Raw genomic sequence first — 15653 nt, 5'->3', positions numbered from 1 at the left:
ACAGGTAACTCTACATACAGGTAAACTACTTACAGGTAAACTACATACAGGTAGACACTACATACAGGTAACTCTACATACAGGTAAACTCTACATACAGGTAAACCCTACATACAGGTAAACTCTACATACAGGTAAACCCTACATACAGGTAAACACTACTTACAGGTAAACAGGCTGAAACTCTACCACCAAACCCAACTGTCATGTCTATGTGACACAGACCTGCATCAGGGGACACATGAGTTGCCGTCGGGACCAAAAGTCTGAGAATGACACAAATGTGTGTTTCAGGTTACTTTAGTCTAGACTTGGCTCTGTGTGTGTGTGTGTGTGTGTGTGTGTGTGTGTGTGTGTGTGTGTGTGTGTGTGTGTGTGTGTGTGTGTGTAGGGGGGGGGGTGTTTGTGTGTGTGTGTGTGTGTGTGTGTATTAAGCCTAATGGAGCCCATTGGGAGCTGCAGTCACTCCTGAAAATGATTTAATTGCATTTGCAAAGTGGATGAGCCTAGAGGGAGCGTTTGCTGCGTCAGGGCTCCCTCTCTCTCTCTCCCTCTCCCTCTCTCACACACACACACTGCTCTGTCTGAGGCAGGAGGAGAAAAACTCTTCCAATTAGTCTGAATGGCTGCTGCAGCCTATGTTTTATTGGCCCACTCACCCTCTCACTCGCCCACTCTTTTAACTTCATCTTTATTTTCCATAAATTAATTTTCTAGATTGCTCTAGTGTTTCCACCCCAACCCCCCCCCCCCAACACATCTACAACTTGATCCAGACCAGAACCATGTTCTGGTGGGGTTTCTACAGATGTTCTGATCTGATGAGACATCCAGAGGCCCAGGCTGTTTTCCTCTCCTATGTTCCTTCCTCTCGATAACCTCTAGAACGTCGGTACGAACGGCCCAAACACAGATTTATGAAAGATGCGGGGAACGAATGTTCCTCCACAATCAACTGCTGGTTAATCCCACCTGTGCGTACCCAGGTGCTCGTTCAGTCGTTTACATACAGAAACATCCTCATTAACCATATTTGGTCACATCACGTCCTCTAAAAACCTGAGTGATGGCGTGATGGAGGCCCTGGCTGCTGACGTAGAAGAGAACCACGGTGCAGAGGTGGTAAATGTGGTCAGGACAGAGGAGAGAGGAGAAGAAGAGATCTGAAAAACCGGAGAGTGATGGGTTGGATGATGTTCTGTTTGGAGGTTGCAACAAAACCTCCAGAAGAAAGTACTTGAACAGCCGTCTCTCTTCATTTGTATAAAACACGATTAGTGCGTCCACATTCAATTCAATTAAATTTTATTTATATAGCGCCAAATCACGACAAGAGTCATCTCAAGGCACTTCACATAATAAACATTCCAATTCAGGTCAGTTCATTAAGCCAATCAGAAATAATGTTTCCTATATAAGGAACCCAGCAAATTGCATCAAGTCACTGACTAGTGACAGTGACTTTACAGCAATCCTCATACTAAGCAAGCATAAAGCGACAGTGGAGAGGAAAACTCCCTTTTAATAGGAAGAAACCTCCAGAGGATCCTGGCTCAGTATAAGCAGCCATCCTCCACGACTCACTGGGGATCGAGAAGACAGCGCAGGCGCGCACAAACACACACACACACACACACACACGCACGACAAAGTAATGTGTCTATAGTTATATTGTGATTTCTTAGTAAAAAGTCTATTTGGTGAGAGATAAACTTTATTGTATTTATCCTAGTGGATCTATAATTAAACGGATAAACTAGCAGTAGCACATCCAACGTCAAGGAAAGCAAAAAGTTATTATCAGGAGAGGGATAATGTTTAAGTGGTTAGCAGCAGTGTGCTAGACAATGGCCCCCTCCATGAGGCCACCACAGCTCAGCAGAGCATCATTGTAGCTTCTTCTGGGGAGAAAAACACTTAGAGAGAAAATAAAGTTAACAGCTGAAATTGCAGAAAATAATACAGTTAAAGAGCAGATTGTAGAAGAAAGCAGTAGAGTGTGAAAAGAGGTCAGTGTATCCTCCAACAGTCTAAGCCTATAGCAGCATAACTACAGAGATAACTCTGGATAATCAAAGATCGTTGTTCTAAAGCCGTTTCAGTGCCTGTAGGTGATCATCACCTAGTTGCTATGGTGAGGAAAACAACAGTTCCCAAAGGTGGACACAAAATATTAGTTTCAACGTCACATAAATGCTTTAATGAAAATAATTATGTTGAGGATGTGTGGAATACTCGTTGGGACAATGTGCTTCTAAAAGACGGTCCTGATGAGGCAGTTGATGCTTTTATTATGTCTTCTAGCAACAATAGATAAAAATCACCTTTAAAAAAGAAAAGAGCAAGTTGGACTGATGGTGAGCTTCAGCATCGCACGCTACGAAGAGATGAAGCAGCAAAAGCTGCAACTACAGATCAGACTGGCAAGTCAACTGCAAATTAGGACATTATGTAACTAGTCTTTTCCTCTGTGTGTCTGATCTCTGAATTGTGTGTACTGATACTCTAATTTCCCTCTGGGATTAATAAAGTATCTTTGAATTTGAATTAAACTGAACAAAAATAAAAATAAGTTGTTTAATAAAAATCTGATGATGGATAAGAAACAAGATAGCAAAAACGTGGAGTATTTCAGACGTCATGATGGGAAGGAAAGGTGAATCTGCCATCCTTCCTTGAACCGGAAGTACAGTTTATCACTAAACCACTGAACTCTGTAACCATATAATATAATTATTTTAGTGAAAACATTAACAGGTTAAGAGGTGGGATGAGTCAGATAAATAAGATAAAATCAAACAGGTAAACACTGTACATGTAAATTTGCTCAAGTGTCCAAAAGCAGCGTAGAATTATTATCAGAATGTTAAAAAACCATCTGGTGTTGATAATAGGGTTAGGGTTAGGGTTATTAAAACTAGCTGCACATGTAGTTGCTATTCCTGTTCGTTGTGAGATATATTCCAGCTTAGAAAAAGCCTCCAGAATTCCCAGCTGGCCAGCCCGCCACCGTTGTACCATCAGATTAGGTCTGTAAACCGCCACTGAAGGCCCAGTGACCAAATACAGGATGCCACAGCTAAAATCAGGTTATCGAGACTTTATGGGCCGATCATTAGCTCCGCCCCCAGCCCGGCCGGCTCTGATGTGCTCCGCTACTGGCTGTGCTAGATGGTAAATACCACACCACGTGTAAGTCGTTCCTGCGCCTAGATCTGATCCTAAGTAGGGTTGATGAATGAGGGTCCTGGTTTAGATCCGTTAGTAACACTGTCTCTTTGTGAGTCCAGGTTCTGGGACTTCAGCAGGACTCCGCCTCTTCTGGACTCTGTGGAGCATCACTCAGAGTTTGTGTGTGGTTTGGACTTTAACCTGCACATCCCCAACCAGGTACCCCCCCCCACACACACACACACACACACACACACACACTCTTGTCTAGCATTCGTTGTGAGGACCGTCATTACCTAACCCTAACCTAACCATAACTAAAACCTAATCCACACCAAACCTCTTAACACCAACCAGTAGAGCTCTGGGATGTCCTCACTTTGCTACAGATGTTCTGTCTGATGCAGAGACGGGTACACACACCGGAGACTTCCTGTTGGGAGATCAGCTGCTCAAGGTCAGGTGGTGTCCACTTCTGTTGGTTTTGTGAGGATGATTCCAGATGTTTTGTTTAGATGGTTGAGACTGAAGCTGCTGCTGCTGACAGCCTCTGGATCTGGACCAGAGCTTCTCCCACTTCAGATATTTGTTATCTGAAATGTTTTCCAGGTTGGAGACGGTCTCCCTGATCATCGTCTAATCTCTATTCTTGTCCATCAGCCTGTCAGCATTTCAGCAGGTTCTGGTTCTGATCAGACGGGTCAGAGCAGTGCCGGGTTAGGGTAAAGTGTGTGTGTGTGTGTGTGTGTGTGTGTGTGTGTGTGTGTGTGTGTGTGTGTGTCGTATCGGTGAATCTCTTCCTGTCAGCGAGGGAATCTGCTCATATCCTGTTTTTGTTTTACAGTCAGAAAATCCAATAAAAGTGGTAGAAGGGTCAGATTTTCACCTCTGGATCTGCGGATTCTAGTGGTTTGATGTGATTCTGGTTCTGATCAGCAGAACCCAGTGTAATGATAATAGCTCTGATTTGTGTGAATGAAGCTCTGAACGGAGATGTCAGCATCCGTATGAAGCTGATTTACAAAACGACGCCATCAGTAGTTTGTGTTTGGACCAGCGAAGGTCCTCAGATAAGGAGCCTGCTGCAGGACTCAGGAGCTTCTGAGGCGTCCTCTTGTAGACCAGCAGCTGAATCTTTAGGTGTTTGTGAGGAAGGAGCTCTTCAGCAGGACTACTGGGGGGGGGGGGGGGGGGGGGCGGCTTTAAATGGACATTCATTTCCTAAACAGTAATTAATAACAGGTGTTTTTTGTTGAGGATTAATGGAGCCAGAGTGGTTAGCACCCGTTTACCGCTGATAACCAGCGTTTTGTGTAACTGCCGTGTGACGCGGCTGAAGCTCATTAGTCTTTTAATTAGAGTCTTTTTTCCATCTGAGACATGAAACACTTCTTACCTCCCGAGTCCCTCCGGTCCTCTGGCTGTGTCTCTGTTCCTGCTCTTTGTTTGGGCTCTGTGGCTCTTGCTCTCTTCGTGCTTTGCTGCAGTCTTGGCAGCCTTCGCTTTACGACCGGCTGTTAAAGTTAATTAAAGGAGGACATTCCTCTTCTGAGGAGAGGCTGAGTCACCCCTCGGCCGCTTTGCTTACTCATCTCTTAACAAGCCCCTCAGGTTTTACCCGACTGATTCGGAGATCTCCGTCCATGAGGTGACCCCCCGGGACTGGAACGGTCTTCAGCCTGTGGTTCAGACTCAGAGAACAGCAGCACCACTGGGGGGTGGGCGGGGGGAGCCTCCTTACACACACGACCACTAAAGGTTTTAGGTCTGGAGTTCCTCTGGGATCAGGTTCTGGTCCAGAACCTAGCACCAATCTAAAACAGAAATGGCGGACAGGAATACAGGGCGAACATTACCAATAATCAAAGATGCACCCGTTACATATAAATCGGATGTCTGGGCTAATTTCGGTTTTGGGATCCTGGATGTGAAAGAATCACTTAACACAGTATTTGTTTACTATTTTTAAGTTCAGTTGTATTCTATCTTGAAGCTGCTCTACAGAAAACATTTTTTCTTATATTATTTAAGTAATTATAGATATGTAATATAAAAATTGTTGCTCGCTATAGTGAATGGTAAATGGCCTGTATTTCATATACCGCCTTCTAGAGTCCTGGAACCCCCCAAGGCGCTTTACAACACAATCAGTCATTCACCCATTCACACACACATTCACACACTGGTGGGGATGAGCTACGATGTAGCCACAGCTGCCCTGGGGTGCACTGACAGAGGCGAGGTCGCCGAGCACAGGCGCCACTGGTCCCTCCGACCACCACCAGCAGGCAACGTGGGTTAAGTGTCTTGCCCAAGGACACAACGACAGCGATAGACTGAGCGGGGCTCGAACCTGCAACCTTCCGATTACGGGGCGAGCACTTAACTCCTGTGCCACCATCGCCCACAATGAATAGGTGAATAGACGTATGTTCTGTTTTTCAGGGATATCGAAATAAAAAAGAAATTGAAAACTATTCTACTGCTTTTATTAAGTATTGAAAATTTTAGTGTGAAGAATCGTGATGCATTTCAGACTCAAATCGAATCTTTAGGCAGATAATCGGAATCGGATCGAATTGTGAGGCAGGTAGAGATGCACACCACTAGTGTCAACCAGGTGATAGCCACGTCCCCACAGACACGCATCAACCAGGTGATAGCCACGTCCCCACAGACACGCGTCAACCAGGTGATATCCACGTCCCCACAGACACGCATCAACCAGGTGATAGCCACGTCCCCACAGACACGCGTCAACCAGGTGATAGCCATGTCCCTGCAGACACATGTCAACTTGCTGAACACTGGCACCACCGGGCCCACCGACCGCCACCAGCAGGGAAGCTGGGTTAAGTGTCTTGCCCAAGGACACAACAGCAGAATTCTCTGGTCAGAGCCAAGATCGAACCTGCAACCTTCTGATTATTGGACAACCTGCTCTACCTCCTGAGCTACCATCCAGGGTATAGTCTGGTCCCTGTATAGACACGATAACACCGTCCATACAGATGCATGTATCTCAGGTGATAGTCATGTCCTGATTCACACACAAACACTTTAAACTAGTTAATAGCCTAGTAATAGTGGATGTGATGAGATGAGTAAAACGAGAACTGGAAGTAGAAGTCGTGCCTTTGTCCTGTTTTTATGACAAGATTAAAGCATTACTATGTTTTTCTTTGATGAAAGCAGAAGAATAAATGTCAACATTCAGTTTATTCTTTTGTTCTTGGTTCTGAAAACAAACAAAAACCCAAATGAAGGGTTTGGTTATGTGGAACCAGGCAGAACTGGCCCTCTGACCCAGCAATGGATGCCGATTCAGGTGGAACGCTTCGATGTTTCATCCTTTCTGTTGACTTCACATTAGAAAGTGTTGAGTTCATCACTGATGAATGATTTCAAACTCATAAAAATAGATTCAACATTAATGGTTGATTTCATTCTCTAAATGTTCTCTAAGCATTCTCTAAATGTTCTCTGAACATTCTCTAAATGTTCTCTAAATATTCTCTAAATGTTCTCTAAACATTCTTTAAATATTCTCTAAATGTTCTCTAAACATTCTCTAAATGTTCTCTAAACATTCTATAAATGTTCTATAAATGTTCTCTAAATATTCTCTAAATGTTCTCTAAACATTCTCTAAATGTTCTCTAAACGTTCTCTAAACATACTCTAAATGTTCTCTAAACATTCTCTAAACGTTCTCTAAACATTCTCTTAATATTCTCTAAATGTTCTCTAAACATTCTCTAAATGTTCTCTAAATATTCTCTAAATGTTCTCTAAACATTCTTTAAATATTCTCTAAATGTTCTCTAAACATTCTCTAAATATTATCTAAATGTTCTCTAAACATTCTATAAATGTTCTTTAAATATTCTCTAAATGTTCTCTAAAATTCTCTAAATGTTAAACGTTCTCTAAACATACTCTAAATGTTCTCTAAACATTCTCTAAATGTTCTCTAAACATTCTCTTAATATTCTCTAAATGTTCTCTAAACATTCTCTAAATGTTCTCTAAATATTCTCTAAATGTTCTCTAAACATTCTCTAAATACTCTCTAAATGTTCTCTAAATATTCTCCAACTATTTTCTAAACGTTCTCCAATTAGTCTCTGGCTAGAAGACCTCTGTACCTAACGCTGGCTGCTCACATGTAACATTATCTTTTTTTGCTGTCCTTGTTCAGTAAACACAAACTATAATTATTAACCTTCTCTGGCCCTGTGACCAAATGAGATGTAGAAATGATTGTGTTGTGTCTGCAGGTAGTGGATTGCTCCTGGGATGAGACGGTGAAAATCTACTCACCTGCCTGCCTCTCAGCTGGAACACACAGCGCTGCGCCGTAACACACGCACACCGTATTTCCTGTGATACTTCCTGCTTTGATCATCTCTGACTTGAAGCTCCTCCCACACCTGTATTACAGAGTTGATGAGATCATCTTCTCTGACGGTTAATACGTTTATGAATGGAGCAAAGCTCCTGAAGCTCCAAGTGGAACCAAAAGTTAGAAATGAGAATGCTGAAGAACAAACTGGAGCTTTAAAAAGCACGTGACTCCTTGTGACCGTGATGGTTGGACCTGGACCTGGTTTGGAATCTGGACTTGGGCTGAGCGTGTCCTCAGATGGTTTAGATGGTATGATGTTGCAAAGAGGTAGAACCAGAAGAGTGGAAATCATGAAATTATTATAAAAACCTTTTTTAGATGCTATGCTTGTTAACATTCATGTGTTCATTGGTGGGTTAAAGTGGCATTGTTCACATAAATGTAGCCTAACAGAAAACAGATGATAATTGGATCAAATCTGGAGTTCCTCAGGGATCCTGCTGTCATGGTTTCATTCTGGAAGACGTCATCTCAGGTCCTGTAGCGATGAACCCGTAGACTCTGGACACGGTTCATGGTGACGTTTAGATATAACTGTTCCTGCAGAAGACAGCCTCATAATTAAAGTCCTCACCGTTTCCTCCCAAAACACCTAATCCTGTAGTTTTCACACTTCTTCATGTTGTGGTGTCTGTCTTTAAATGTCACTGATGAAGATGATGTGTTCAATGAAGCAGCAGATTCCACAGAGGACCACCAGGCCATGAGGCCTCAGGGTGGTGCAGTTGTTAGCACTGTTGCCTCACAGCAAGAAGGTTGCAGGTTCAAAACCCGGCTGCAACCTTTCAGCGTGTAGTTACATTTTCTCCCTGTGCATGCGAGGGTTTCCTCTGGGTTCTCCGGTTTTCCGCACAGACCACAACATTCCCTGTAGGTTACCTGTTGTCCGTGGCTTTGGATAAACGCGCTGCCACATAAATAAACAAGTAGAGTCGGGGGGGGGGATTGTGAACTAGCTGGTGCAGATGAAGGTGGGTGTGGCTTAGACTCCCATAGCAACATCTCAAGCTTAAAGGAGTCCATCTGCAGCAGTCCCATGTAGGAATGAACGCCTTGTGAGGTGATCTGTGTGGGTAAAAGCTCTGGCGCTCTTGTTTTAGGAAGTAAAAATAAGCCAAAAGAGAAAGTAGCTTCAGACGCCGGGATCTGGAGTCTTACTTCCTGGTGTGTGGACATCTCTCCTCTGATTGGCTAACAGTAACACAACTATACCACTGTCTCTGTTTGCACTGCAATGTTGATGTTTTATCTTCACAAATAACCAGTGTTGGGAGTAACGCCGTTTAAGTATAACGGCGTTTCTAACGGCGTTCTTTTATAGGTAACGGAATAATCTAATTAATTACTTTTCCAGCCGTTACAACGCCGTTACCGTTACTGGGGACGGAAGGTTGTGCGTTACTATGTGCTTGTCGAACGTTGAGCAACAGGCTTTCTGACCGCCACACTTCAGCTGCAGCCAGGGAGAAAGAGGTGTCGGCGCGCTAGGATGATGTCGACGCCAAAACAACCAAAACAAAGTGGAGACTCACCTCTCACATCAGGAAGAATCTGCGTGTTTCGAGCGTTATCCGTTCTTTCATAATCCGTTGTTGAATTGTGATCGGCAGAAGCTTTTCCGGTTCGCGCCTCACTTTTTTTACAGCAGCGGCCCACGTCAAAACGATCGTTTCTGTTACTGATAAGGAAATGCGTGCGTTAAGCAGCGCGGTGTGTTGAAGCTGTCATCAGCTGATCAGGAGCTAAAGAGGCAGATGTTTTCATCCAAGAGCATCACGGCCCGTGAAGAACGAGGAAGACATGATGAATATCTACGGCTGCAGACCCCCCGCAGATTCGCTGCTGCAGGTGGGAATTTGCAGCAGCGAATCTGCGGGTCTGCAGCCGTGCCCTTCTTAGCGTGACAGCGGGACGTCCCGAAGGTCCGCTCACCTGTCCACCGCTCAGACGTCCTGATCTTCTACCTTCCTAGATCATCCAGCTGTAACCTGTTTCTGATCATGTCTTTAGTCCCGCTGTAACACTGATGCATCAGCCTCAGACGTCATGGAGCTCAGGTGTTATCAGAACTACCTGTGTGTGTTTACCACCCAGCTTCAGCTCTTCTGTGGTTGGGTCTGACCCATGTTAGTACATTTAAGTCCTCCATCAGATTTGTGCCTCTTCTAGTGTCATTTTAAAGGATATTTATTTATTTATTTAACCATTACTAAATTACCAGCAACAGAAATGCTGCTAAAAACACATAATTATGTGAAAAGGGAAAAATTAGAATACTGTGCAAAATTACATTTATTTCTGTAATTTAACTAGACCGAGAGACCATTTAAAGGCTCGGAAACCTTTACAGGTGTTTCTATTTGCAATTTTAAATTTTAGCTGATTGGGGTCTTGTTAAATATCACACAGTGACCTTTTAATAGTCTAGATAAGTGTAATGTTCCTATTAGTAGTTCCTCCGGTTAAGTGCTTATTTATTGAAATTATTCAGGTTTACAAAAAAACATTTGGACATACATTTTATTATGTTCCAGTCATTAGTCATTTATATTTCACTATTGTAGTAATTCTTGCATCCTTTAATGAAAAAAGTAACTAAGTAGTTATGTTTGTTGGTAATTCGTTACTTTTATGATGTTGTAACTCAGTTAGTAACTGAGTTACTTTTTTGACAAAGTAATCAGTAACTATAACTAATTACTTTTTTAAAGTAACGTTCCCAACACTGCAAATAACACAAGCCTGGAGGAGTTCAGCTGTGTGGTGGAGTTGCTAATGCTAACAATTAGCTTCTACTAGCCGAGACGTTCTCTGCCACATCACCCCGCTCGCTACTCCTCCAGCTTCAATGGCTGCCAGTCAACTTCAGGGTTTATTTCAAGATCCTGGTTCTGGTCTATAGGGCCTTACATGGACAAGCACCATCTTACATTGGTGATCTTCTCAGTCCCTACACCCCCAGTAGGTCCCTGAGGTCCAGTGGCCAAAGCCTACTGGTTGTGCAGCACCAGGCTAAAGGTCAAAGGTGACAGATCATTTGCTGCTGTGGCCCCCAGACTCTGGACCTCTCTCCCCCTGAGCCTGAGATCAGTGGACTCAGTGGACTCCTTTAAACTCACCTGTTCAGGTTTGGTGGGACCTTCATCACCTCCCTCTCCTTGTTCTGCTCTTATTATGCCTTTTCCGGGATCCACTGATTTTCCTCTTTCCTGTTCACTTTCTCTCCCTTTTCTTACCTTTTTCTTTTCTCATTTTAAACATATTTTTAATCATTTTAAAATCTTTTTATACTTTAATGTTTTCGTTTATGTGAAGCACCTCGCGATTTTTATCTTGAGAGGTGATATATAAAAGATTGTCTTCTGCTGTTTCCTGGACGCTAAACCAACAACAGCATTCTCCGTCGTGAGTCCAGATGTGTGAGTCCATTAAAGTTATGGGCTCGACACACGGGAGACGACAAACAACCGCGATAAGCGAAATTTGTCGCTGTCGCTTTTATTACCTGACACACGGGAGGCGATCCGTGGTAGCGGCCAGCGGTAAAGCCGTCTACGCGTTCTGTTCCATGGCGAAATCGAAACTTCCGTTGTTTTGCTTGGCTGTGTCAGGTTGGAGGGAATTAAGGTTATTTAAGCGGTTCAAAGTTAAAAAAGCTGTAGATATGATGTTTCACAAGGTGCTGCTAGAGTTATGTGAAATCTTATTTCTGATTTTACTATATAACACATAATACTAATCAACTTCTCCATGTTTGCTCGGAGATGTACGGAGCATCCTGTCCGCTCATTGGTCAGTGAATGAAACCTCGGTTGGTTGGTCCTCGTCCGAGCGACAGCGATGAAAAGTTGAAAATGTTTCAACTTTCTTGGATCGCGTCGCTGGGTCGCCTGTGCACGACACGTGCACGAGCGCAAAATTTCACACGCACGTTTTTCGCGTTTCGCTTGGTAGGAGACCCGCGATTATCGCTTTGTTGCGCATGTCTCATTGAAAATGAATGGAGGAGAGGCGATGTCGCCTCCCGTGTGTCGAGCCCATTAGGGACAGGGTGACGTAGAGCTGTCAGGATTTTCTATCCTAGAGTTTCACCGTTTGTTTTCTATCAGAAGCTACTGCAGGAGATAGGTGTAGGAGACAATTTTCATGTTCAGCCTCCATGAAACACTCGGACTGACCCGTTAGAATCAGAGATAATCATTAAAACATGTTTTAGTGTTCCACACCTTTACGGCTTGTGTGGTTAAATGTCCTTCAGCCATAAAACGTCCAGTTGTCTCCGAGTTCTGGTGAGCAGAAGCTTCACCAGCAGATCTACAGAAACATGAATCTGGTGGAAGTCCTGAAGTGAAAATTCAGGTTAAACATCAGAACCGGTCCAGGCTCCATCTTCTGGTCCCTCCAGATGGTCTGTCAACCTGAAGTCCCACGAATAAACTTTTTCACAAAAGACACAAAACTGACTTTTACTGTAAAAACAAAACAGTTTATTACACAGCTCTGTGTGTGTGTGTGCGTGTGTGTGTGTGTGCGTCCAGCTCTGTTTTAGGTGAAATTACTCGCACTAATCTATATGACTTTGGGTTTTGTGAACAATAGCTTCCAGCTGTCGGCGTGTTCTCCGGGTTCTAATCCGCGGCCCAGTTCTAATCTCCCCACTGAGCATCATCTTCTGTCTGTGTTAATTGGCAGCTAATCATATGAAGTTGATAAGGGCGGATCTCCTTCCCTCCTGGCCTGGAAGCTGATTTTCTGATCAAATATTTCAATTAAAACTGGGTTGGAGTCATTTCCATGCCTGTTAGATGCTCCTGCTCCTGTTCCGTAGAATCATGGACGTAGTTTTCACTTTAGAAATTGGGGGTGGGGGGGGGTGGGCACAACCGGCATGAGGACCGGGGGTGGGGGGTATCTTTACAGTATGTTCTAATGGGAAATGGGCTTCAACACAAACTGTTGTTTTCTGCTTGGTCCTGGAGCTCAACCAGTGTCTATTTAATATTGTTTTTCAATGGGAAAATGTGCAGGGGTAAAAACTTGACTTTGGAAAAAGTGTGGGGCACATGTCCCCCCTGTCCACCCCTAAAATTATGTACATGCTAGAACCATGATGAAGAGGAGGAGGAAGCTATCGGAGAATAAAGTCATTAATCCTGATGAGAACGTCACAGGAACGTCTGAAGTTTGAGTTTTTACCCACAGAGGCAAGGGCGGAAATCCCATTTCAATTTTGGGGGGGACAATAAACAGTAAAACTTCAGAGAGTAATTTTTGGGGGGGACATGAAAAAAAATGCTCTCTACATACAACACTCAGGGTTTCCCTTACATAGGCATAGCCGTGGCGGGCTGCCATAGCAGAAATCCCACCACCATGCCTACAAGATCCCAAGTTTTATTTATTTATTTTGTTTCCCGAAGAAGCAGCGGGAACTACTATGTTTTCGCTTGTGATCACAGCCGGTGTCGGTACAAGATCTGCTCGGGTGCAAAATCGGCTCGGGGTCCTTCGACTGCCGATGACGTCAAAGTACGGCAAACCCACTCGGACAAAATACACTACACATCTATACTGTTGGAAAGAATTTAGCAGTTTCGTTATTAAAATAATGTTTCTTAAGACGTAAGTTTGTGTTTATAATGGTATTTGTAAAATAAAACACTATTTTATTCTTAATTTTGAACTCCTCTTTGAGCACATCCCTTGAAGGATCATAGGTATTAGCAACACCTGTGAAATTGTATTTGCAGGAAAGAAGTGTGTCCCATTTATTGAAGTATTTTGTGTTTAGAGTTTTTGACGTCTTGTCCATGCGTAGTTCAGTTATGCTCATAGCTGCTAGCCAAAACTCTGGAGTTAAAAGTTTTCTGGCTTTACTAAAATACCTGTCTGTACTTATTTTATTGATGGTAGTTTTACGTTCTATTAGACTCCAAATGTAATCATTTGGCACGTTTCTAATTCATAATTTGTAATAATGTAATCGGTGATATTAGCATTAGCATTCCTATGGGTTTTTCCACATATATTAGCATTGCGCTAACCACTCGCTGCCAAATTGCAGCCTTTGCGATTAGAAAATCTCCTTTTGTCACATCGCAATTTAATTGCACATGCAGGTAATCGTTCAGCCCTAATATACATGTAGCTCTATAATTCTGTAAGGTTCATGTGCAGCCAATCAACTACTTTAACATCATCGGCAGTCGACGGACCCCGAGTCGATTTTGCACCTGAGCAGATCTTGTACCGTCACCGGCGGGCAGCGAGGAGGAGCAGGCAGGGCAAGGTGAAGTTACAGCATAAGTTACTGAGTTTAAAATTAGAAAGGTAGCAGTGGATATGATGCTTTTTGGTTTACATGTTTCAGGAGCATTAAGATAAACGAGTGTTGACGATCTTGCCAGGTTTCCTCCCCCCACCAGGCTAAGCATCACTTATTCATGTAAAATTTATTAATTTTTTCATGTCTGACTTTAACCGCATCTAATACTGTATTACGGCGTGAGCGCAACAGTGACAACTTAAGATCGATGTGTGAGCAGCCTGAGAGGTCGGGTGTTTCATCTGAACCCTTAAAACCTCCAGCAGGCTACGTTGCACTATTGACGTTTTAGCGTGCAGTGCTAACAACTTAGCGACGTGACATGTCTCGGAGAAAGCGTAAAAACACGTTGGACGCTTCTTCTGAAGTGGGAAAATAACACTTCTTCTTAAGCAGAGCACGACGTCGCCTCGGCTCATTCACCCTCTGCCGAGCCGGACTGAGCTCGATAACATTGACCCAGCACAGCCACTGGGTCGTTGGAGCTGCCCCATGACTGCCTGATGGAAAACCAGCGGGTTTCATCAGACTCGTAAAGTTTCTTGTTTTTGCTGGGGACCCCTGTATTTCACCGCTCCCTCCTGCAGTCTTCCTCTATTAAAATTTAAAATGATTCTGTAAATTCGTGTATCAATAGAAAAAATCTCTGCCTCTGCCAGCTGCAGTACATTTAGTCTCCAAATAATAAATAAGAGGTGCATTCATCTGTGTATCTCCTTCGATCCGCATTAGTGATATTCTCAGCACCAGAACAGTGAAGCAACAGATTCCTGAGTTTGTTAGTAATTTTATTTATTAGGTGCATCTAACCTGTTCTATTTTTCTCTGAAATGAGATCAAATCAGTGCTTCTATGGGTTGTTATTTAGAGACGTGTCATAATTTCTCCCCAAGCCCCCTTGAAATATTTGTTTCATTTTAATAATACAAATTAAAAATATTTACTTTACAAATACACTAAACATATACATACTCTAGTTTATCTTTCAGTTTAATCGATCTGTCACTTTTCTCAGTTTTCATAGTGTTTTTGGGTCTGTGTGGCCAACGGGATCTTTGGCTCTATGTTTTACACTGAGAGCTTTGAGCAACGTGCCTCCACCACACATTTGCTGCAACCAGTTAATCCCTAAGCTGCACGGTGCACCTGCACTTTGACATATTGTAAACAGCTGCAGAGCCTGGGGAAGACGTGATAAGAGCGGTTAAACGCTGTGGTATCCCATACATCAGACCAGTTAGTTTTGATTCTACCATATTCATTTGCTAAATAGAATGAAACACGGACATTTTCATCGATCTATAAATGCTCCGCAGATTCCAGGGGCAGACCGTGAAAGCGTACGTGTCCGGAAAAAGGAACTTTTGGTCACCTTAGTGAATGGAATAATAATAGTGGAATAATCCTGGAATGACCAGAGAACATGAAGTGGCAACTTTTTTTTTTTACTGTGGTGGTGGTGGTCTGTCATAAAGGCATCTCCGACCGGTGATCAAAATCTAAAGATAATCGGTGTCTATGTTTGACATTTATGACCACATTTGACATACATATTTAAGTTTGTAGAACAAGCGTGTGATAAATGACTTACTGCTGGAAACCGCTGGCTTTTTGATTCCCGCCTCCTGTGAGCCTGCGGGCTGCCGTGAAGCTGTGAGCGGGGCGGAGCCGGCAGCCCCACCCGTTGGAAACAGCGCGTGTGGACCGACCGTACCAAATTGGGGGGGTGGGGGGGTGGACTATAATTTC

The 15653-nt window shown here is 43.4% G+C and overlaps 1 protein-coding gene across 2 annotated transcripts in view; it reads left to right on the top strand.

Annotated features, from left to right (window-relative positions):
• The window catches only part of pex7 (peroxisomal biogenesis factor 7), a 42529-nt gene extending 30107 nt beyond the window's left edge, over nucleotides 1–12422 (top strand). For both annotated transcript variants that reach the window (XM_054748464.2, XM_054748463.2), the window contains exons 10-11: nucleotides 3291–3390; nucleotides 7452–12422. In XM_054748464.2, the coding sequence (XP_054604439.2) occupies nucleotides 3291–3390; nucleotides 7452–7535 (184 nt within the window). In that variant the 3' untranslated portion in view covers nucleotides 7536–12422. The remainder of the gene's footprint in view (nucleotides 1–3290; nucleotides 3391–7451) is intronic.
• Nucleotides 12423–15653: the final 3231 nt, after the last annotated feature.

This window comes from Nothobranchius furzeri, chromosome 2 (genome assembly GCF_043380555.1).
Source record: "Nothobranchius furzeri strain GRZ-AD chromosome 2, NfurGRZ-RIMD1, whole genome shotgun sequence".
NCBI classification, from domain to species: Eukaryota; Metazoa; Chordata; class Actinopteri; order Cyprinodontiformes; family Nothobranchiidae; genus Nothobranchius; species Nothobranchius furzeri.
Note: the sequence above shows the minus strand (reverse complement) of the source record. Positions and strands in the feature narration are given on the sequence as shown.